We start from the raw sequence: 24,306 nt of genomic DNA, 5'->3' as shown, positions 1-24,306 counted from the left end.
TAAAATTGTGGTATTGCCAGTCGCCGTCTGACTTCCGTTGCTCCTAAAGTATGGTAAGGATGGCCTCTGAGCGAGGCGAATGGCGTTACCACGGTTTTGCACTCAGCGGCTCACCTTACCGCAGTCTTGGAAAGGGAGGAGTGAGCGGAGGGGTACTCAGTTGGTTGCAATCTGCAACCACACTACTAGATGCTGCCAAATCCCACGTACTGTACCTTTAACTCATGGTCCAAACTAAGCCCATGCTCTCTTTTGACTGTTAATCATTAAAACATTTCACGGGGCGCCGCTATAGCTCACCTGGTAGAGCAGGTGCCCCATGTACCAAGGCTCAGTCCTTACCGCAGCGGCCAGGAGTTCGTATCTAACCTGTGGCCCTTTGCTGCATGTCATACCCTCTCTCTCTCCCGTTCAGTACTATCTCTGTCACTTTCAATGAAAAGGCATAAAAGTAAAAAAAAAAAAAAAGAAATCTTAAAAATATATATATATTTTTTCATGCAAAACACCAAACATTTGCTTGTGCCAGCACTCCATGAATTTGCTGCTTTTCATTGTCTTACATGGTGCTAAATTGAAAATGTGTCATGGACAAAACAAGCTATTTGAAGGCGTCACCTATTGTCTGAGGTTTAACAGGCCAATCAGTCATATTAAGATAATAATCAGCAGATTAATAAACACTGAAAAGAATTGTTAACTGCATCCCTAATTGTCACAATGCTCTTCTATAAGAGAATCAAATCAAAGTGTAACATAATGTAGGCGAACTCACTCTTTATTTAAAGATCATTTTACATAATCACATTTCCATCACTAGTGTGTAACTTTAGTTTCAAAAAAGGAGTACACCGATGATGATGTATTACATGCACACACTAAAAGTTTGTGTTCAGAAATGAAATAGTGATATAAACAATATACAGCCCAGCCTGAAAAGTCCATAGAAATGATTAAACATATCAGCTGTCTGCCAAATCTGAAAGGAGATTCTAGGAATTTAAAACATGATTAACCTCAATGCTGTTATGTTTGGTTATGTAACAAGAGCATCACGCAAAGAAAAGAAAACAACGGGTTTTCCAGAGTACAACTGGAACAAAAACAAAGACTGTTGCAAAATCCTTGGTAACTCTTTCTGTGTTAGAGAGGAGTTTTGCTGAATATTGGATTAATATCAGTGCTGTAGTATGTCATCTTTCTACTGTAATACTTAAAGCATTCACGTTTTTACTAGAGGTTATGTTTGAGTGTTTTCCAAACCGGAGGCTACTTGCTTCTCGGAAGTTTGCTCTGGGAAATTTTCTTAGAAAGGGTAGGATCAGCACTCTGGGGCACCGCAACCTCCCTACTGGAGGAAAGTGTGCAACTTATTGTAACCGTGTAAGACGGCTGGCTGCTTTTACCACATATCTTATCCTCTTGGCCTCTGACAGTTTTAGTTGGACGTGCCAGACATGTGTGCATTTCATGAATACATTCGCAGTTAAGACAACATACTTCTTCACATGCACAGATATATGTAGCATGCAGTACTGTACTGTTTACAACAGATATACAGGAATGTTTTTACCCAAATCCCATTGGTTCAGACTGAAGTTCAGTGCAACACATCAATCAAAACGACTTCTAGCCATTAACAAAGCATTTTAGTGTAGCTTTTTATTATGACACAGTCAAATAGCTGTAAGCTTTGACTATTTAGGATAGCAGCATTTAGGGGTTATTACAACACCTTAAACATAAAGTTGTATACTTACTGAGTAGCCTCAAGGTTCCTGACAGTATCACACATACAGCATATGCTGTAGCTCTCCATTAAAGTTTCATGATGTTTACACAGAGTCAGACGCAAGACTATATTTGTTATGGCTGCAGCGCTGCATAAAATGGAGATATTGTACTGTACTTGTCTCGTTGATGATTTGGTATCTCAGGAATGTCAGCTATAGAGTTGAGAAAATCAATGTTTTACCACGGTAGGTTTGCATGTTGAAACACTTGCAGGGCAGTTTTTAAAAAGTGACCATATGAGAATGTTATTTATTAAACCCTGTGGAAATGATGCACATGTGCACATCCACTGAGACAGACGACCACAACACAATACTTTGTTTGAACAAATATATCTGCAGCTTTATCACCATACAGCATCAGGATATCGTAGAAGAATAGTCATGTGACCTCATGAACAACAACAGAGACACGCCTGTATCATATTTCACCCTGGAATAACCTCTGCCTGAAAACAGAGAGCCCCCTCCTTAGTATCTCCTAATGAGCACATCAGAAGGAGTTAGTTACCACCTGAAGTTATTTATGATAGCTCCCTTTTCTGTTTGACCTGTAGTGACACACAGAACCACCCCCTGCACTTCTACGTGCGATCTTGTTTTCCTACTAAACCTGCAACTACACCATGTGCTCCATGGCCGGGGCTAGTCAGCCAACAGCTTGCGTAATGTTTGCTACCACTGGGCTTATGTTTTAGGGGTAGAAGGTAAAAGGAGGAGGAGAGGCAGAAAGGCTCCGGTCACAAGACAGCCGAGTCCTGAAAACAACCCGTACATGGTTTTAACTTGAACACCTTTGATAAACATTAATGCCACACAAAGCAGGTCTGTGGACTAGGGATTATATGCTGTGATAAATAACAAAGTTGACAACAAAGCACATGGTGCAATAAATTACTCTTCTTCGCATGTCCTCATTTTCTATTATCAATATCTGTACTTGATTAAGGGGATTCATGTAAAAGAATAATATTAATATGAGATAACAAAGGGGTTTACAATCCCTCTACTGTGCCTCTGTCAAAATATCGTTTAAATCTGTATGGACTTGTCATGTCTGTGGCAATATTTCTTGGCATCTCACAATTAGTCGATGACTTAAGAGAGCACATGTTTCTACATAATCAGAATTATCACAACCGTGAGACAGCGTCTCCACACTCGTCTGAACCGCCTCCTCGTGGCTCCAAAACGTGCCACCATGTCACACATCACAAAAGGTGTGTGTGTCCTTCCCTGTCTATTAATAATCAAATAATTACAGTGCATTGTAGGAATCATTTGGAGTACATTTCCCATTTATGTAATTTAAGTAGCTGTCTCAAAAGTTAATTTTAGCAATTAGACTTTAAATCTATCAAAGTTAGTCTGATAACAATCTAAAAATACTAGAGATTATTTTCTAGTTGTATCCAGTGGTGGAAAGTTACTAAATGCATTTACTCAAATACTGTATTTAAAGGAACAGTGTGTGTAACATTTCAGGGGATCTATTAGCAGAAATGGAATATTATATTCATAACTATGTTTTCATTAGTGTATAATCACCTGAAACTAAGACTCGTGTTTTCGTTAGCTTAGAATGAGCCCTTGATTTCTACATATGGAACGGGTCCTTCACAGAGTCTGCCATGTTGCTCTGCCATGTTTCTACAGTAGCCTAAAATGGACAAACCAAACACTGGCTCTAGAGAGAGCCTGTCACCTTCTTACGTTACCTGAAGGCCACTGTAATTCTCCGACACACTTGTGAAACTGCGGTAATGTGAGCCACAGAGTGCAAACTGTGCAAACTTCTGTTGCTCCTAAAGTTGTGTTATTACGGTAAGGATGGCCTCTGAGTGATGCGAACGGCGTTACCACAGTTTTGCTCTCTGTCGCTCACGTTACCGCAGTCTTGGAAAGGGAGGAGTGAGCGAAGGGGTACTCACTTGGTTGCAATCTGCAACCACACCACTAGATGTCGCCAAATACTACACACTGTCCTTTTAAGTAATCTGGAGAAAGCCAACTGTATGCATTAAGTGCATGTAAACTTACTGAATATTTTCTACATCGCTCTTTGCTAATGAAGTGAAGTTTGATCGGAGTTCAGTGAAGCCGGAAACCAGATCCAAAATTGAACCAGCCATTAAACACCAACCCTAACTAGCAGTGTGTTGTATTGATATACCAATATCTCATTTGTATAGATGTCTCTAAATGTATTTGTTTCTAAATTGAACTGTTATTGCAGTCTTGAAAAGAGAGGAGTGAGTGGAGGGGTATTCAGTTGGTTGCAATCTGCAACCACACCACTAGATTCCACCAAATCCTACACACTGTACCTTTAAGTACATTTGTGAGATACTTCCATGTTATGCTATTTCCACTCTTTTCAGAGGGAAATATTGTACTTTTTACTCAACTACATTTTATGTGACAGCTGTAGTTACTGGTTACTTTGTAGGTTTAACATACAAAACAGATGATAATCTTATAAAATATGATGGTTTTTTATATATATATCATCAAACTACCCAACAGTACAAAAAATAGTAAAAAAATAGCTTTGCTTCAAGCAACCAAAACAAAAATGCTGCATAGACAGTAATCAACTATAATCCAGTATTATAATGTAATAACTGTCAGGAGTCATTCTGCCTGTATTATGAGTACTTTTATTTTTGATACTGGTACATTCTGATGCTCATACTTCCTTTCAGGGAATAATATTTTATTTTGTGATACCGTATCGATTCTCAAAAACACTGTATTGATTTTTAATTAATAGTTTACATGCTAAAATTTACTCAGTCAATACTTTATTTAATTTGCGAAGACAAGTACCCTCTCAGTGTATGATCCCTCTCAAAGTAGTGCTATGATGTTGGATGTGACAAAATGTAAATTGCACAAAAAAGCTAACTTTTTTTAAACTCAGACTTTATGGATATGATGGTGTGTTCTTTATACTGTGACAGTTTTCCTAAAATTAGATTTAAAAAATCTCAATATATCGCCTTGTTTACAGTATCGCAATATATTGCAATATATTGCAATATATTGAATCGTTACCCCTGTATCACGATACGTATCGTATCACCAGATTCTTGCCAACACACAGCCCTATACTTCCTCTTCAGTCAAATTTTGAGTGCAAGACTTTTACTTTTTCCAACTCCTGAAACTTTCCCTAGATTGCATGAGAGAGTGTTTGACTGTGTTTGTGTGTATGATACTAAAAATGCCTCAACAGCTGCAGTCATGCCACTGCCCCGGTAGTGACTCAGACGGGGGTTTTCTTTGAACACCCATCTGGCCATGACTACAGTAGTCATCTCTCAGAGAGGTGTTGTAAAGTTTGATGGCTCACGCACAAGCAGCAGAAAGTGTAAATGTAATTGTAAACTGGTGGATCTAGTCTGTCTACATGTGTCACCTCCATTGAGACCTCTTTCTTCATGCTGCTGACTGTGCTGATGTGCACGTACTCTCTGTTTGGCTCCTCCATACATCCTCTATGGTGGTGGGGCCTCTAGAACAAAACAAGAGCGCACTGGCTGCGTACCATTTCGTGTGTGTTACCACTTTTGTTTTGACGTTTTCCGAAAATGTGTTCAGATTTTCACTTAAGTCGACATGCGTTGCGTAAAAAGCATACGTCGTTAAGTTATTTCTTATTGTATGTCGTCTGTAACCACAGCTATTTACGCTTCTTTAACTCCAGAAGTGGTAAAGTAGGTACAGCGGGACGAAATGGTACCCAGCCCGCCCATATCCGTTTCTAGAAAGCACGTGACGCATCCAGTCCTGTTGACGCAGTGCTGAGCCGAGGAGGGAGGAGACAAGGAGGAGTCAGCAGGGAGGTTATAAAAGCTCCTCCTGCTCCCTCTTTCGCCACCTTCCTTCCAACGCACTCACCATCAGGCGATTCCCTCGCCCCCCTCGACCGTCCTCTGCGGCTGTTTGAAGCAGTAGGTCAAGCAAACGACGCTAACACTGGAGCTGTAAAATTAACAACGGGGTGAGTAGCTTTTTTAAAGCAGTTATTCATGTTGTTTTAACGACTTTCAAATGTAACGGTTAGCTGTTGTTCTCGCTACGGTGACGTTACAGTGTTAACGCCGCTAACCTTTTGTTGTCTTGACGTTGAAGTTGCATTGGTCTTAACGGTCATAACGGTCGACTTGACAGTTGTTGTACATGTTAAGGTCAGCAGGCTAAACGAACGTTAGCCTCCCTGTTCAAACGGCCGCTACCAACTGAAAACAGCGTGGCTTTCCGACATTATTTGTTTTTCTTACACCAAACTAGTATTTTAATGAGTATATTTACGTTGCTAAACATGGGTAGCATGTTAGTTAACGTTAGCTGTTGCTTTATTCTGCTATGGTCAGGTTTATTAGCTTAAAATCATCCATTTAAACTGATTAATTGTGATGGCAGTTATTCATGTTTTGACGACTTTCAAATGTCGGTTAGCCGTTGTTCTCGCAACACTACGGTGACGTTACAGTGTTAACGGTCGCTAACCGTTGTTGTGTGATGTTGAAGTTGCATCGGTCATTAACGGTCGACCAGTGCTTGTGACTTGACAGTTGTTGTGCATGTTAAGATTAGCAGGCTAAACGACCGTTAGCCTCCCTGCTTAAACGGCCGCTACCAACTGAAAAAAAAGCGTGGGACATTATTTGCTTATGTTACACCAAACTATAGCATTTTAATGAGTATATTTACGTTGCTAAACATGGGTAGCGCTGTAACCGTACCTTAGTTAGCGTTAGCTGTTGCGTTATTCTGCTATAGTCAGGTTTATTAGCCTAAAAGCATCCATTTTTACGTTAGAGTTTAACGGTCGCTAACGTTTTGCAAATTGCATCTGTCATTAACGGTCATTAACGGTCGAACAGTGCTCTCGACTTGACAGTTGTTGTGACGCGGTCGCATGTTAAGGTTAGCTGGCTAAACGACCGTTAGCCTCCCTGTTCAAACGGCCGCTACCGTCTCTGTTAAACTGTTATTTGTTTCTTACACCAAACTAGAGTGTTTTTTAATGAGTATATTTACGTAGCTAAACATGGGTAGCATGTTAGTTAACGTTAGCTGTTGCGTTGTTATGCTCTAGTCAGGTTTATTAGCCTCCATTAGTTGTGTTGATGTGTGTTGTATTGTGTCTCCACAGGGCTCCCGTTTAAAAAGCGCCGCAGCAAAGCTGACCAGCCAGCGCAGTGTGTGTGATCATTTGCGACTCTCTGTTTCAGAGTGAGGGCAAATTGATATATCCCCAAAAACACACTGCCAGCCGCAGCACATCTACCAAAACAAATCATCCCAAATCGAAGCAAAAATGGTGCAAAATAAGATCACCGAGGTCACTGGATTCCACCGCTCCTTCAAGGTGAGTGAGGTTTGTTGAGGAAATACAGCGATCAGTCTCTATAATCAGAGCAACATTTGTCAGCATGTGTATGAGGGGGACTTCACCTCGCTATATATAAACACATCTGTTGGCTCTTCCCACGTCCCACAAATATGCTGTGTGGCCTGTTCACACGTGTATGTCCAAGTTAATGAAAAGTATGACTGGAGTGAGTGGGAGCTAAGAGTTGAGGAAAGGAAATGTGACTTGCATTTCGCAAGACTCAGGTTTGTATTATTAGGATAGATTGCTGTAGGTCTTTGGATTACTTGGTGGCTGACTGTGCAATATGGTTGTTTTCCTGTTTTGAGTTTAGTTTATGGTTTCAGGATGGGAGATAACAAAGGCTCTTATCAGTTATGACCAGCAATTGATCCTTTCACCTAAATGCCTCATTGATTAGATTGCATACCTTAACAAGCATGTGTTATTATTATTCCCTAGGGCAAAAATCCCTTTGAATCTGATGACTTCACTAAAAATGGATCCCATCTTCTTGATTCGTCATTTAATTTTGATTCCTCCCCAAGATATGGTGAGTATTTTAGCTTAAGAAAACTGTAACTTTATTATCCATGAGTTCTGTCAATGTAACCCATAATGCTTTGGTTGCACCAAGAGTTACCTAGTTCATTCATTGAGGCTGCTTTCTCCAATTTGGCATAAATGTATTTGTTGTTTACTCTCAACTACACTACTCCGATTACCCTTATATTTTGTTTTCTCTTGTAGTGCTTTATTTGAGTTTGTTTGGGTTGTTTCCTCGCTAGCACATGATAATGTAGGCACTCCTATTTTGACAGACATGCCTTCCAGCCAGCCTATCGACATCCCCGATGCCAAGAAGAGAAACAAGAAGAAAAAGCGTTGCCGGGCAACTGACAGTTTCTCTGGACGATTCGAGGGTAAAAGCTTTTATTTCCAGTATCATTACGTTGCCTTTATAAAAACTCTTCATAAAACATTGATGGAATTTAGAGAGATTCTGCTCTTCAATAAAGTGGAGTATTTTCCTAACATGTGAAACTCCGTATTACAGATGTCTACAGACTACACGAAGAGGTACTAGGAGAGGGCGCTTATGCCAGGGTGCAAACATGCTTCAACCTCATCACCAACAAAGAGTATGCTGTTAAAGTAAGTAAAGCAGACATTTTCACACACTTAATGGATGACTGTAATGTATTTGAAAACGTGACCATAGTGCATGGCGTCTTGATTCCTGCACGTCAGTGCTGCTGTCTCACGAGTCTGTGAATGTCGTCGTTGCCACATAACACTTGCCTGTTGTCTGTGTGGGGCACCACGGGTAGTGATCAATATGGAGACGTTACATTTCTAGGACTGCGCTTGATTACTTTTGTCATTTACTTTGAGATACAAGTTGAGTAATGAAATGCCTTTGCACACGAAGGGGCCCTGTGCCATTACTTGCTGTTGAGGAGCTAAATGTCAGAAAACTCTGCTACGGGATGTGCGTCATTGTGTCCATGTTTCCTTCTTTTCTCTGGTCATTCTTTAGAAATCATGCTGAGGGAAGTTCTGATCCGGGGGCAGGATACTTGTTCTTTTTGTGTCTTAGTCCAGCTCCCTATAATGGATGTCTGCAGGGTCTAATCTGTGTTGTGCTACTGCTGCACTCGTTTTTTTTCTTTTCTGAGTGTGCAACACTAGCTGCTGTTAGACACTTCCCCTCACTGTTTTTACAGATGGCCAGCCTATCAGAGCTGGGAAGGATATACCCACCCCTTTTCTTTACTCCTATTGCCTACAGAGGACGCTAGTTGTGAGAACATAATGTACTCGTAACCGTGCCAAAACGAAACCCACAGAGAGAGGAAGGAGGGGCGCCGGGTGAGGGTTGTGACCCAGGGTGTTTACACTGCTTTGTTCTCCTTCTCGCTCGGTACATTTTCTTTTTTCTCGTCCAAATGGGGTGTGGACTTGTGAATACATGTCTTGACTCCTAGGGGCTTCCCTTTTTTTTTTTTTTTGCTTTTTCTATATAATGCTCATTTCCTCATTTTTAGGAACAAAACATTGTGAAAGATTTTTCTTTGCTGAAATGTTGAACTGGGGCTTGTTTTTGTTAATGTTCTTGGCCACTAACCCACTGATCCCATTGGGACACTGGACATAAACAATAAAAATTTTTGAACTTCTAATTAATTCCTATTTGCAGTTTAATTCTGTTAAAGTTTGAAATGAGATGTAGACGGTTCAAGGCTAGCTCCCCAAAGAGCAGGTGTCCATATCATACCACTTCAGAGGAATCGGCGCACAAATTCTGTCATCGTGACCATGATCTGTTAGCGTTGTTGACCCCGGGATGGTTTGGTAGATCCCTTGGGACTTTGCAGTTATGGGGAGGCACAGGGGTCGGTAGTTATTGGAGGTCATTTAGGAGTCGGAGGGGGCTCCTGCCAGATGTCCTGTCTCTCCCCTCCCCCTCCAGACTGGGGCGAGTTGCATGTGTGGGCTCCTTGTGTTGCAATTGCAACAAAAGCCTCTGCACCAAAGGGGAGTAGATGGCCGGGCATTGCATGTCTATCTGAAGCTCTGGTTCTCCAATAAATCATTCTCCTTAAAGGTATTATTTCCCAACCCTGGGTTGATGATTGAACACGCAGCGTGACTTAGTGGGGCCTTGTTTTGCAGGTTGTGATTCTGATCTGTGATTTGGATAACCAACCATAAATCTAGTACTTCTCCAATAACTGTCCACCCACTTATCATGTTGATAATGCATTTGTCATATGTTTTGCCGTTTCTTTATCTGCACGTCATTACCAGGGTGGGAGGCTTGTGTAGTGATGGGGAGAAAGTGAGCTGATTGGGGGCTGTTTGTGCTGCTGACTCAGACTGGAACAGCGCAGAGGCTTTGGACTGCTCACAGGCCTCTTGTCTGTCTATTAATCCTAGACACACACTGCAACTCTGGCCCCACTGGGCTTCAATAGCAGCTGTAATCCAGCTACCAGGAAGAGAAACATGCACAGCCTCCCAAGCAGACAATAACCTACCAGGGCTGGAAAATTCAGGCCTTTTGCTTTGGTGTCAGCAGTCTATCTTTCTGTCTCTCTTGGCAGAGCATCGTGCAGCTGGTGGCCCCTCGGTGGTTTAGTTCCAGGCAGCACAAAGTTATATTTAGCGAGCATTTTGTGTTTATCGTAAACAGTTTTGGATAAGCCCATGGGATGTTTCAAAGAACACACATGACTCTTTAAGAGTGCTTAAGAATTAAATATGGGTCACACAATAAGTGCTAAATATAGAGGTGGCATGACTTGTTACATACTCATTCAGTTGTCTCTGCTTTGGCAGGCAGCATTGAAAATAGGTTAAACTATCTTTACAACTGTGTCACAGTGTGGGATAAAGGTAGGAAATCAGTAGAATACTGGTCTGGAAGGAAACCAGTTCTCTATATGGAGTATATAATCTGTGCTATACAGTAAACAACACGGGTGGGGTTTTGTGACGCACAAGGAGGCGACGTCCTTCACCCAAACATTAACTCTCACAGGTTGGCTCGGTTTTTCTTAAGCCATCAGAGCATTTTTCAAAATTGTCCTACTGCTGTGGAAGACCTGGAGGTCAATACTTATTTGTTCAGTGTTTTTTTTTTTTTAGATAATGTGGCTGAATTATAATGTTCTGTTACAGATCATTGAGAAAAGACCGGGTCACAGCCGCAGCCGTGTCTTCCGTGAGGTTGAGATGCTCTATCAGTGCCAGGGCCACAGGTAATGTCCTTTTTGTCATGACAAACTAGAGTAATGCCACCTGATGAATGTATGGAGACGGTACTACAGACTGACTGACCCTTTTTGTCATGAATCTTATAGTCCTCTTACTCGATAGTGTAGAAAATGCACCGTAAATGTTCACTAGATGACTCTGACGCTGGCTCATATAATGTTTTTTTCCTTTTCTGTAGTAACATCCTGGAGCTGGTGGAGTTCTTTGAAGAGGAAGACAAATTCTACCTGGTGTTTGAGAAGCTTAGAGGAGGTAGGTGAATTATAGCTGCTGCAGGATGCCTGCATCAGATCTTTGTTTATTTTTAAAATTCCTGTAATGCATGTGCAGTCTCTAGTCTGTAGCCAGTTATTTGTGTCTGTGTGGGGAAAACATTCATTCTGTGCTTTTTACTTGTAAAATAGAGCTGATATACTCACATGTTTGCTTCTATTAGGGTCGATCTTGGCACACATTCACAAGAGACGTTACTTCAGTGAGCAGCAAGCCAGTGTTGTCGTGCAGGACATCGCCAGCGCTCTAGATTTCCTGCATAACAAGGGTAAGACCACTCGGACAAAATGGCGAGCAATTTTATTACTCCTCATGAGCACCAAAAAGGCCCAACAATCATGAAATTGGTTTTAGTAACGTAGTTATAGACCATATTCGCATGATTTCTTGTTTAAATTAGCCAAGGGACACAAAAAACCTATTCGTTGGTGCTGGTAAAACATTGCTTGCTTGTTGTTTTTAAACTGATGAAATATAAAAAAATACATTTTACTTGATTCTGGCACGATGGCCAGATCTTACTCACAAAAAAGAGTGACTGATGACTTTCCTATCTTTTCTAGGAATGGCCCATAGAGACCTGAAACCCGAAAACATCCTCTGTAAGAGTGCAGATAAGGTGAGTCTACCACAAAGCTGTTTGAGCCCAATTAGTTCAAAGGGCAACTAATCTGATAACTAAGTGTGATAAGGTGCTCTAAAATGATGACATGAGCCCTGGTAATGATAAATGACAATTGAAATCTCTGGCCCCACAAATAGATATTCCATACAAAATTATATGAATTCAGTCAAACTGTAGATGCATTTTAATGATTCTGAACATTGTATCCCTTTTGTCAGATTTCCCCAGTCAAGATCTGTGACTTTGACTTGGGCAGTGGGATAAAGCTGAACAGCGACAGCTCACCCATCTCCACCCCTGAGCTCCTCACTCCGGTAAGTCCACCTGCATATTGTGCTCCTTGTCATGTTCGCCAAACAGTTTAGACCACTTTTATAAATGGGAATGGGACAGTGCTATTGAAGGGGAAAGCCTGCCAGCAATATGAGTATAGCTATTGAGAGAAAGGAATACATAATGAGACAAAGAAAGACAGTAGATGGAAGAGATTAATCTGTCATATGGTCGTGGTCATATTTCCCTATACAGTGGTTTGTGACCTTGTTGTGGATATGCAGGGTGTTTTCAGGCTGTAAAACAATGTCTCTATCAAGTCCAGCTGGCTGGTTGCCTGTTGGGCAATCCTCTGTGGTGATAGCTGTAGGGCAGCTCACTGATTGGAAGAGAAAATGTTGTGTTTTGAGGTTAAGTTAGTTCAGTGTTGGGCAGTTTCTCTGAAATTACATGGATTGCTTCCTGAATGTCCCAATCTGGCCGCCTTTTCCCTTCCCTTATCACGCTGAAGTATCGGCAGCCCTTGGAAAGATATCCCTCAGTTTAACGTCAACGTCCTGTTGCTTATCAGTTGCAAATATTGTGGCCCATGAGTTTGGGGGTTATGCTTGTTTAACTCCCCTGCTATCGTCACAACACAAAGCAAATCCTCTAAACAGTGCCCAGAAAAGTGGGACCCTTGCAACCTCAGAGGGGAATGGTAAAGTTGAACTGGCACGCTTTCTACGTGTCAACACACTGTCTGGGGGGCTGGATGGATGGACGGACCAGAGCAGGTGAAGGGATAGCAGTTTAGCCTGCAGGAATGTAGGGGTGGGTGGGGAGTTTTCTACACTGGTAACTTCATCTCCCTTTAGCAGAACTAATGGATAGAGCCCATCCCTGGACTATTTGAAGGGGGAGATAGTTTGGGGGCCAAAGAGGCCTCTCGTGTTTAGTCTACACAGACTCACGTGTGTGTTTGGTGCATTGGGGTGCACCTATTCATTTGATACGACTTGCCTCTTTACCACTTTATCCTTTTTGTTGTACATAACCACAAGACTTGATCTAATACAAAGATTTCAGTGGAAGAACAGTTGATGCCTGAGGACAGATGCAACGTGATAGCCTTGGCTGCAGGGAACACATTGTGACTCTTACAAGGCCGTGTCCTGTGTTATGAAGTTGCAATGAAACCAAAACACACCCAGCTCTCGCTCATTTCCCCTTTCTCTCTGTGGTACAAGAGAAAAACATCCACCGTCTCTTTCTGCTTAGTCTCCGCCCAGTGGCCCCAACCACGCTTGTGCTTGTCTGCGCTTTCTTTATGTTCTTTATACAAAGGCTTTGCATAAGGCTTTTTCTAGAACTGTTAGTCTTTCCCCCTATACCTAGCAACTGAGATGTGATTGGCTAGACCAGTGGGAGGGGGAGGGTAACAGGGAGGGACAAATACCCAGTATGCTCATGCGCTCTGGCTTGTTTTCTTTGCCCTGATCACAGGAACAATGTTATCTGATTTTCATCTAGCTATTGGCTCCCCCCTTACCCACATTCCTACAGTTGCTGTTGCTCAATAAAATGTGCTTTTGCATTTATTGCTTATGTTCCTGATCCAACTGAATATGTTTAATCAACTGTATATAAGAGCTGTTTGAAAATGTAGGAGTTTAATGTGGATGTGTGCTCTCTAGTACAACCGTGAACACAGGGAAGAGCAGAGGGACCTTTCTAGGAAGAAGCTAATTTTAGTTTTCTAAGAACTCTCCACATGTGACTGTCTGTCTGCTTTGCATGAAATAAATCTGACTGTTAAAATGTCAACGCACATGTGTAGCAGTTAGGAACTGATTGGACCTGTAACATAGTTACATAGTTATATAAAAAACATCAAAGAACTGCCTCTGTTGTTCTTGTCACAGATGCATGTCAACAGAACAGGTATCCTTCCTGTAAGCCTCTTCAGATAATCTGGTAATTTACAAACAGCAGAGGTGTGTCATCAGTGGTGTCAGTATGGCCTGACTAGTCACATGGTTTCAGGAAAGTCCCAGGTTGCATACCAACAAATCCTGTGGTGTCCGCAGCTGATTAGCAACTGCAGCTTACAGGAAGGTTTGAGGAGGATGTGACTGATGCAAGTTCAGAAGGTGTTTGCTTCAGCAGGAAGAACAAATGTTAGATTGCTGTTATTTCACTGCCCCCTTTCAGCTCTTGTCACTGGCAGTCCTGGACTGGCTATCTTTAATCTGACTTATCTTTGATTGGTGGTGTATTTGTGTGGCTTTAAAACAAGATTAGCCCGATAGCTGTTTTTTTGATACACAGCCATCGCATTGCCCTTCAGTTTTGGGGCACCTCGGTAGGCAAAGATATCCTTTTGTGTCTGTCTTTTTATGTCTGTGGCAGCTGCATTTGGCCTGAATCCTGGGGGCTTGTCTGTGGGGGTAGTCGCCCCAGACGTGATGTTGTTGGTGGAAACGTGGGGGTTGGGGCTTTTCTCTCCGACTGAAGCAGCTTTGTCTGAGACGAGATTCCTGTGCAGCAAATTTCATTACATAAGGGTGCAGCGAGGTGGGGGAGTTAGGAGGCAGCTGGGATATGGTACTGGCACACAATGGATGCCTTCTCAATGTAAACATGCTCACAGATGGAAGGATATAGGCCAGAGGGCTTTGCCAGGATGCAGGCCTCAGTCGGGACAAATGGTATAATCTATAACTAAACTAATACATAATGACTTAATAATTAAAATAACTGATCAGGCAAAGGACGGATTAACAAGTATTCTCAGAGCAGGTTCTCAGAATTGATACCAGTAGTTGTCTATATTAAGGACATCCTTTAGAAATCTCAAAGAATCCAAACTCTTGACATAAAACACCTTAAATTCATATGACTAAGCGTTCTTGTTAAAGTTGATAGAATGAGGCAATAATGAACTAGGTGTCCTGCTGAACTAGCGACCTGTTCCTCTTTCCTGTTCCTAAAGTATTGAAACGGCATTGGGTGTTTCCAAGTTACGTAATCGGCGAGGGCTCAGCCCAGTCTCTGGCTCTGCGGGACAACAAATCCGCTTTTCCCTGCTCAGTGTTTGGCCTAATTTCTTTCTAAGCTACATAACAAGGTACCGCCAGAGCTGAACTAACCCTTACCCCCAGTCCATTCTGCCTGGCGTGTATGCAGCTGGATGGTCAAAGCACTGAGTCACTGCAGCAGCCTGCCTACGCACACTAACCTGCCTCATTATAGCACAGCCCTCCCTTCCTCTACCCTTGATATGTAATTGCACACGATGTTCCTACTTAGGTGTCCTTAACGCATTGAGAAAAGCTGTATAGCACATTTTAAATGAACCCATCACTGCACATAAGCATGTGACGGTCACATAGGCTGCCCCCTCCCCACCGCACAGCCCAAGAGTAGGCCCCTAGCTTTGACACTTGCAACCACGAGGTATCAGCTGAACGAAGGAATGTGGGCCGCAGCCAAGAGAGGCTTGTGTTTCTCTGTCAACTCTTTCCCTGCTATAGTTGCTGCTTTTTGTCATCCCTGGGGTTAACAAACTTGTTTTGTTTTTGTCTCAGTGTGGCTCAGCAGAGTACATGGCACCTGAGGTGGTTGAGGCCTTCAGTGAGGAGGCCACAATTTACGACAAGCGCTGTGACCTGTGGAGCCTTGGAGTCATCCTCTACATCATGCTGAGCGGCTACCCACCTTTTGTAGGCCGTTGTGGCGGTGACTGTGGCTGGGAATTAGGGGAACCCTGCCACACCTGCCAGGTAAGAATTTGACATTAATTCAGCCTGTGAGTTTTCCTCTCTTAGTGAAACTAAAACAATGCATATTCTCTATCTAGGTTAAAGTAACTGATGGTTTTATGTCCATTTCTAGAACACTCTGTTTGAGAGTATCCAGGAAGGAAAATACGAGTTTCCAGCGAAAGACTGGGCTCACATCTCCTCAAGTGCCAAAGACCTAATATCCAAACTTCTGGTTCGGGACGCCAAAAACCGCCTGAGTGCCAGCCAGGTGCTACACCACCCCTGGGTGCAGGGGGTAAGTTTCAAATCATCAAGCCTCTTTTGCATGTCTTTGACAGACATTCTTTATGTTTAGGGTTTGTAGGTGTTGAGGTTTTAACTTGTTTTTTTTATTCTATTCAGGGTATATCTGACACTTTACCAACATCCATCCTGCATCAAAGGTGAGAAAACGTTAAGTTACAGCAGACTGTATTCCTCTGGACACTAAAATATTTGCACCTTGTATTTAATTTGTTGACCGTTTTTGTGTCTGATCTCGTCCATTAGAACCAGCAAAGCCAGGGATCTGACATTCTTTGCTGACAAGGCCATGGCTGTGAACCGGCAGCTGGCTGAACAGGATGGCATGGAAGACCAGCAGCAGCAGGAAGTCCCGTTTGTTGTTACCGCTACTGGCTCTTCTATGCGCCTCTCTCCTCCTTCCAACTCCAAGCTGGCCAAACGCAGGCAGCAAAACAGCCAGCTGAAGGGAGGGCCCGTCTCTGCTGCAGAGCTTCGTCAGCTCCTGGCCCCTCTCGTTATTATGGGAGACTGTGCCTGAACTCTGTCAACCGTGACCTCCGACCTTCCGTTAAGATTAAAGTCCAGATCCAAGACTACCCTAAGACTCTCTTTCTCCCCAATTCTGGCCCCTCTCTCTAACTCTAGCCGGCCTTGGTTTCTCTGCCATTCAGGCTTTCTTGCCTCGCTGTAAAGGGAGATGCTGCTTGCAGCCCTTCCTCTAAATGCCTTCTGCCCTTCTGCAGCACTTCTGAAGCACATCAGCCCAGGGCCTGCATATAGCAAACACACACACACACACGTGCATGTCAAGGTTAGGGAGGAGGGCCAGTTAATGATCTGGGAGAGAGAAGTATTTTCTAAGTTATGTTCTTTTTTTTTTTTCTTTTCTTCATATAACTCAGTTCAGAAGAAAGCAGAACATTTATCTTCGAAACTAAGCTCAGACACCAAAGGACAACCTGTTGTGCTGCTCCCACGTTACAACTGGATCCACTGTGAATTAAGTTATCTGGAATGTTCTCTTTGCCTGTATGTATATGCATGAATGGCCCATCTGCAGATACGTACAAGCTTATGCAATATGCCAAGATGAAGGCTGTTCCTGTCTCGAAGGGATTCAGTATAAGGGGTTGGGAGGGCTGTAAGCCAATGCTGTCCGTGCCTGGTGCGGTGCATTAATATGGCTGGGGACTTCAAAGAGTATATATTTTTTTTCAGTCTCCATTTAAGATAAATTCCTCAACACTGAGCCTCCTCTGTAAATGTCTGAGATAAAGTGCACTTGTCTAGCTTGGTGGCCATGCACTTAATGCTCCTATAGAGCAAGGAATGTTTGTCTGTACCCAGCCAGCCATGACTTACTGCTTATCACATGAACATATATGCCAAATTATCAGTGGCCACATCTTTCAGTGTTTGAGAGATTGAGACTATTTCACCTGCGTTATGATGCATGGCCTCCCCAAAATTCGACTTCCGAGCTAGCTCTGAAGTAGATCTGGTATGTTGGTACAAGCTAATTGTTAAATGGCTAGGCAAGTGAAACTGGGTCAGTGTTACTTTCATTGTAAAGACTTCTTGACATGTCCCCATTGCCACAACCAGAACTTGTATTTTTTTTTGTTGTTGTAATATTTGTTTCTATAAATCAACTAAAGCATTAGATTTAACCTTGAATATTTTGGCAGTAAAGGTTAACTCCTTTCAGGAGATTGAAAAGCACATTTTGGCCAATGTGACCATTTCTTGATCAAATACATTCATTTGGACTATTTTTTCCCCCCCCCAAAGGTTCACCATTGTCTTGTTTGTTTTTTTATGAGACGCCCCTCTCAAAATAATGACATTGCAAATTCTCATGACAAAACAAGAGGCAAATGAGATCTTTCAAAAAAGAAACCTAAAAAAAAAAAGAAAACATTCCACAAAAAGAAAAACGACAAAAAAAAGTCTTCCACAGATGCGTAGCTGTATTAAGTTTACTTTATTTTTCATGTTTGAAAACTCCATGTCATTGTGCCACACTGATTTCTTTTTTTTTCTTTTTTTTTGTATGGCTGTTAATAAGCTTTTATTTTCTATATGGTGATTTCCATGCAGGTGCTGTTCAGTTCAGGTGAAACACCGGATGTTTTTCCTTGTTTCGTGTTTTTAAAAGTTCAGAGTATGAGGTGAGATGGAAAGAGTTTGTTTAGTTAATCTGGAGCATTCATGCCCAGCGAAGGCGAGTTTTTAAGTTTTATTTCTTTGTGTAAGAGTTGGCAATAATCTTTTTTTTTTTTTTTTTTGGTTTATTCAGATTAAGTTAAAGCTCATTCTGAAACTGACAGGTAATGGACTGGTGATGAGGTCTCGCAACACTGTAGCCATTTCACCAAAGAGGGTTCAAGTCATGACGTTGAACATGTGATCATCACCTAGCAGTGAGAAGTGGGGGACTTCTGATTGTCCATGTCCTGTAGCCAGCACTGCAGCGACGGTACTCTGGAAATGGCTCTCTTGGTGTCATTATGCTGATAATAGGACACTGTAATAGTTCTAAAATACCTTTCTACAGATGAATCGTTATGGGGTTTTATGTCTTATAATAAGACTTACTTGAATTTGTGTATGCAGCTGTTTCTTCATTTGGGAAACTACTTTGCTATCGGTAATCTCAAAGCATTAAGCTGATGATCAAGGCAATCTTGGGGTTTTGAAAATACCTATACAGTTCAGTATTCTGCCTTTTTCTCCCTTTTGAACATCAGACGAGTTGGTCCCTACTTTTTTGATAGGGTTGGCTACTCAAACGCACAGATTTTGGCCATACTCTAATATCCTGAATGGTATGAGTTTTCTTGGTCATGACCATTTCTACTTTTCTCAAATGGCAGTAGCTTTTTGGACTGCTTTTTATTGGGAGGGGACAAAATTAATATCCTTAAGCCTCGCAATTTTTATATTGTAAGTCATTTTTGAAGTAAGGACGTGTTGAAATCCAGTCATTCATTCAGATGAACAGTCCCATCATCAACCTCCCCACAATTTGAATGTAGCCCACAGGCAAAAGCATTTACAATCCAGCAACATTGATCAAACGTTTTATAAATGGTTCATTTCATGGACATGGTGTGGGGTTATTCTGTCTACGTTGATTCAGTCCTCAATTTGTTTTCTTTTTGAGAGTTGACACCTGATTTTAACACTGTCTGAATCACCCCAAGCCCATCGTGTTCATGGGAAGGAATTTAAAACAAATGCATCCTTTGAAATACAAAAAAAATATTTTGATTTAAAATAAGCACTTTACTGTACCATGTGAATGATTGCAGTTCACTCAAGGCAACATTTATGACAGTTGCTACAGAATTTTGTATTGTTTTTCTAAAAAAAAATTAAAACGCAATAAAATGCTTTGAACTACACTTGTTTGTGTGATTATTGACTGTGTTTTGGTTAAAGGGCTAAAGAAGTGAAAACAAGTGCACTTTCCCTGCTCTCTCCTGTATCTCTAGTTTCCTATTAACCAGCTTGTCTTATCTTTTGGCCAAGGTTGAGGCCGTTTCTTCTGATTCTGTGCTGTAAATCCCCTAATCAGTAACACTCCCTGATATATGAGCCGACTGTATCACATTTGTCCTTGGCTGTTGGTAAATATCAGCTTCTCACACACACTGAAATGTGACTAGTTTCACCTTGTTAGACACACTGAGAGCTGCTGTGTGTGTGTGTGTGTGTGTGGGTGGGGGGAGTGGCGTGTTCACAGCTGCACAGGCCTGATCTGACGAGACTGATGCAACCTGCTGCAAGATCTGCAGCTCCTGTATGCCACCTCATGACGATTCTGCCTGGAAATACAAAATGACTTCTGCTGAATTAGCTAAATGCCAGTTGTGTCATTTCAACACTGGTGCAAGTCAGGATTTGCCTTCCTGTTGGTAAAATCAGCTTTAGGCTGTTGACTAAAATAATGTCTGTGAAGAAACATTACTGATGAAGCAGATAAACATGAGCTGGGTTCAGTCGGTTGATGTGAAAGAGCAAAGAGGGCAATGAAAAGCATAATATTAAACAAAGAAAACCCATCAGCACCAGTAACTGTGTGTGCTTGATGTACTAGATGTACTTAGAATCAGATCTAATAGAAGTACATACATACAAGGATTTTGATATCTATATCTATATAGATATAGATATATATAATTTATATACATATATGGATGGGTGTCTATTTTGGATGTCTATTTACTATATATACAGGGAGTAGGATTTATGTTGACAGTGTCAGATATGTACATATTTAAAAAAAAAAAAAGTTTATTATATATATATATATATATATATATATGATGTACGTAGACTGGATAATTATGTATAGTATGTACATGTAAAGATGTATATTTACCATATATACACATCATGACAATGACATATATGTACAGTACATATTTAAAGACTAAATATATAATCTATAACGGCAGCAGTGGCTACATTTATTTTCAATTAGTGATTATTTCCATTATTCATTATACTGTATGTCCACTATTAATGTTATTTATCAATTCATATTTTAGTCTATCAAATGTGAAAAAGAAATAGTGAAGTCCTGAAAGACAAACTAAAAAATATTCCCTTTAAAATTATATGAATACATAGAAGCAGCAAATCCTCACATTGTGTGGCAGGAACCAGCAAATATTTGGCATTTTTGTTTTGATTAAAGAAGTTAAACAATTAATGATCAAAACAAAATAGTTTCAGCATCAATGTATTAATTTACCACAGTGACCACATTGATACTTTAGATGTCATTATTCCCCTTACTTTGAATTTGCTGAGCTTTACAAATAAATGAAATCATGAAGCAAAAGACAAACACACAAAAGCCCTGACTATTACGTAACTTCTATTTCAACAGTTCAGATGTCATAAGGCTGGAGGAAATTAAATGATGCAACAGCAGAGTGTTTTCTGTACAACCTCCAGGGGACATGTGATGGAGGAGTCACCTCACAGGTGTTTGTCTCTCTCTAGTGGACACTTCTCACAGCTGCATCACACTGAAAGACTATCTATCCTCTTGGTAGTTAGTTATAATAAACTATTTTATGAAGATGCAGTAGATTATATCCTTAACCAATAACTAAGAAGAGAAAGCAACATGTTGTTTGATTACATCAAACGGCTCATAGAGGGAGGAACAGATCGACCTTGTGTGAGACACAGATCATGAGATTTCAAGTCATGAGATTCAACTCTCAGATCTTAAGGCAGTCAAGTGAAATCTATTTATGCACTGTGGGTATGAGGATAGGAATATCCTCTGTCTCAGTAGTGTCTACACATCTAAATCATTCTTGTATAATTTGGTACATATTGTGATGTGTTTTTTTTAGGGATCAGGTATCTGGCCGATACTGACTCAAAAAGCTGTTTATATCCTATATATATATTATATTATATACTGGAATTTGAATTCCTGTTTATAAGTTTTGACCAATTTGTTGCTGCATTAAAAAGGTTTACACTTGAATTGTAATTCCAGTTCATTTTAAGATCTTTTACCACCATACGATATATGATTTTAATAATAAATAACAATTCACTAAATGTATATCTATTTATTTGTTATATTTTGTTTTACAAAGTCAAGAAAGCAATGTGTAAGTCAGGCCTGATGTTGCCTTACACATAACAGAATGATCCTAGTCACGTCCACACAGTGAGGCATACAGCTTATTAATTAAGTACTCGGTATCGGTCGATACCCAAAGCCCAGGTATCGCTATCGGGACTGAAAAAGTCGGATCGATGCAGCCCTGTTGTTGTTTGTACTGCTTATTTCCTTTTCAATTTGTAACTGCTAAACAAAACAAGTTCATTATATCAAAATTATATTATATACTGATACAATAGGGATACTAATACGAACCCAGTAACAGGAAATGTTACAACAAAATTAGCACATTTAAAAAGGAAAATAATATTCATGCTGGACCCTAATATTACTTTCATTTCTTTCTCAATTATTTTTATAAAACGGTCACTATATCCTGACAGTAGTGCATTAGACAGGTAATCTGAAATAAATCATGTGCCTCTGTGTCCTCCTGTGCTCCTAATGGCATCTGCAAGATTTCACAGACCAGAGGAAAACAACCAATCAGAGCCGAGCTGGAGTCTGCCGTCTCTGAGCAGCTGTCAATCACTCGCAAACTCCAATCAAACGGTCAAACTAGGCAGAGCTGATCAAATATGAATCAATATTCTGTTACTATAATGACTAATTCTCACCTCAAATGTTGTCAGAAACATCTTGTATTGTACTGTTTAGCTGTAAAATGAGAAAGTTTGTGACCGGCAGCCATGTTGAGATCAGTTGAGGAAATACCAAGCACCACCCACCAGCCGGAGCACAGCCAATAGGAACACTCTCTCTCCGAAATGACCTGTGATTGGTCAAAGTCTCCCATCACGGGCTAGATTTTTTAAAGCCTGAAAGCAGAGCCATGAGGAGGTGCAGAAGTCTAGTTATCTCTCAGAACACTTGAATTACAACATGCTGAAAGGTTATTATGAAATTTTTGCCCAATGATGCCAAAAATATTCCGCCTACTGCCGGTTTAATGACTTCCTTCTTCATACTTGTAATGTCTCACCATCTGGTCTGCATCTCAGTTCATTAATGACAAGAACAACGTGAAGTAATTAAGCAATGCAGTTGCCTGGTTTTCCATTTCATCTCATCTTTTCACAAGATCAGTACTTCAACAGTCCTTCAACAGTAAAGTATTCATGCACTGAGGTTAATTACAATGAACATTGTAGAATATAAACTTGACTTCAGGCTGCTAACATGCCTGCATCAGGACTTTCTCACAGCAAGAAAAGCTCAGGTGTCACTAACGATGGCTCTGTGTGTGCCAGTATGTGACACCCTGAATCATTTAGAGCTGTGCTTTTCCTACTGTGTGACATGTCAAACTCAAAATTACAAATTTCTAATTTCAAATACGCCTTATACTTTAGATTCTGTAAAGACATGCATTTTTATACTACTTCTTACCCATGAAACGGTGATATCAGAACGTATTGATGTTCTATTGTAGAAAAGGAAAGGAACCAATGAAAAAAAACAGATGAAACTCAGCTTTATAAAACTAATACCTGCAATAATAGCAGTGAAAGAAGCAGCGGTACAACCTTATAAACCAAAGGACCAAATAACACATCAAAGGTTTAGAAAAAAAGATGGTTATGAGTACAACAACTTTAGAATTGTTTTCGTGTTGTTCGAGTTGAAATTGGTAATATTTGGCCTATCAGTTGTAAAAATAATATATCCATTAAAACACAAACATTTAGCTATCCAAGTGACTGATGCCATGTTACAAAATAAAACATCTCTGAGGCTAAAGGAGTACGTGGAGCTGACTTCTGAACCGCCTGAAAGAGTGCCAATCATGATTACCTGCCCAGCACACCTGAGAGTCATGAGGATCGGGACTGGGGTCTGATTGGATCACGTGGTCCATCTGTAGAGCACAAAAGACATGTGTTAGTTTGAAGTTTGAGAGTCGAGCTGGAGGTAGGTATCATAGGAAGGATTTTAGGAAGTGTTTGTAGAGTTTAAATCTGTAACAAATAAGAAACAAAGAAGTTTTTAGTTGAATGAATAAATGGAAAAATTTACACTTTTCCTATTAACTTTTAACCTTTAGTAAATATATAAACATTTGTTTAAAGAATTGTGTATTTCAAAGTAAAGCATTTAAAAATACTATCTAATGTGTTCTTAATATATAGACCCTCAAAATGTGGAAACTTGTCAGTTTCAGCAGTTTGTGCTCAGGCAAATGTGATTTCACAGATTGAATTAATCTATTTGACATATTTAAAGGAGTATTACAACATTTGTTTACTATTTGCAGCTGTACTTTGCTTTATAGTTTAAGCAGAAACATAACGGTGGTTTTGATATTCTCAGTAATAAAAGGGAAATAAGTGAATTTCCCAAAATGTTGGAAGTATTTTTAAAAAAATTTTAAAATACCTTTTTCAAAGCAGACTTGTCATAGTAGGAAAAGCACAGCTAAAATTGTTGTCCTGTCATATCACTCTTTCACTAACTTGTAACTGCATTTTAACATTTTTATCAAGATCTCC

The 24,306-nt window shown here is 40.6% G+C and overlaps 1 protein-coding gene across 1 annotated transcript; it reads left to right on the top strand.

Moving 5' to 3' along the window:
* Positions 1-5,657: 5,657 nt before the first annotated feature.
* On the top strand, positions 5,658-19,565 carry mknk2b (MAPK interacting serine/threonine kinase 2b). Its single transcript, XM_074634835.1, has 14 exons — positions 5,658-5,799; positions 6,958-7,173; positions 7,639-7,729; positions 7,998-8,099; positions 8,234-8,331; positions 10,861-10,940; positions 11,135-11,208; positions 11,393-11,497; positions 11,793-11,848; positions 12,073-12,168; positions 15,697-15,891; positions 16,004-16,168; positions 16,276-16,316; positions 16,423-19,565. Exons 2-14 carry the CDS (start codon positions 7,123-7,125, stop codon positions 16,694-16,696), a joined length of 1,428 nt encoding a protein of 475 aa, XP_074490936.1. The 5' UTR covers positions 5,658-5,799; positions 6,958-7,122; the 3' UTR covers positions 16,697-19,565.
* The last annotated feature ends 4,741 nt before the right edge of the window (positions 19,566-24,306 follow it).

This window comes from Sebastes fasciatus, chromosome 5, assembly GCF_043250625.1.
Source record: "Sebastes fasciatus isolate fSebFas1 chromosome 5, fSebFas1.pri, whole genome shotgun sequence".
NCBI classification, from domain to species: domain Eukaryota; kingdom Metazoa; phylum Chordata; class Actinopteri; order Perciformes; family Sebastidae; genus Sebastes; species Sebastes fasciatus.
This window is presented reverse-complemented; position numbering and strand designations above follow the sequence as displayed.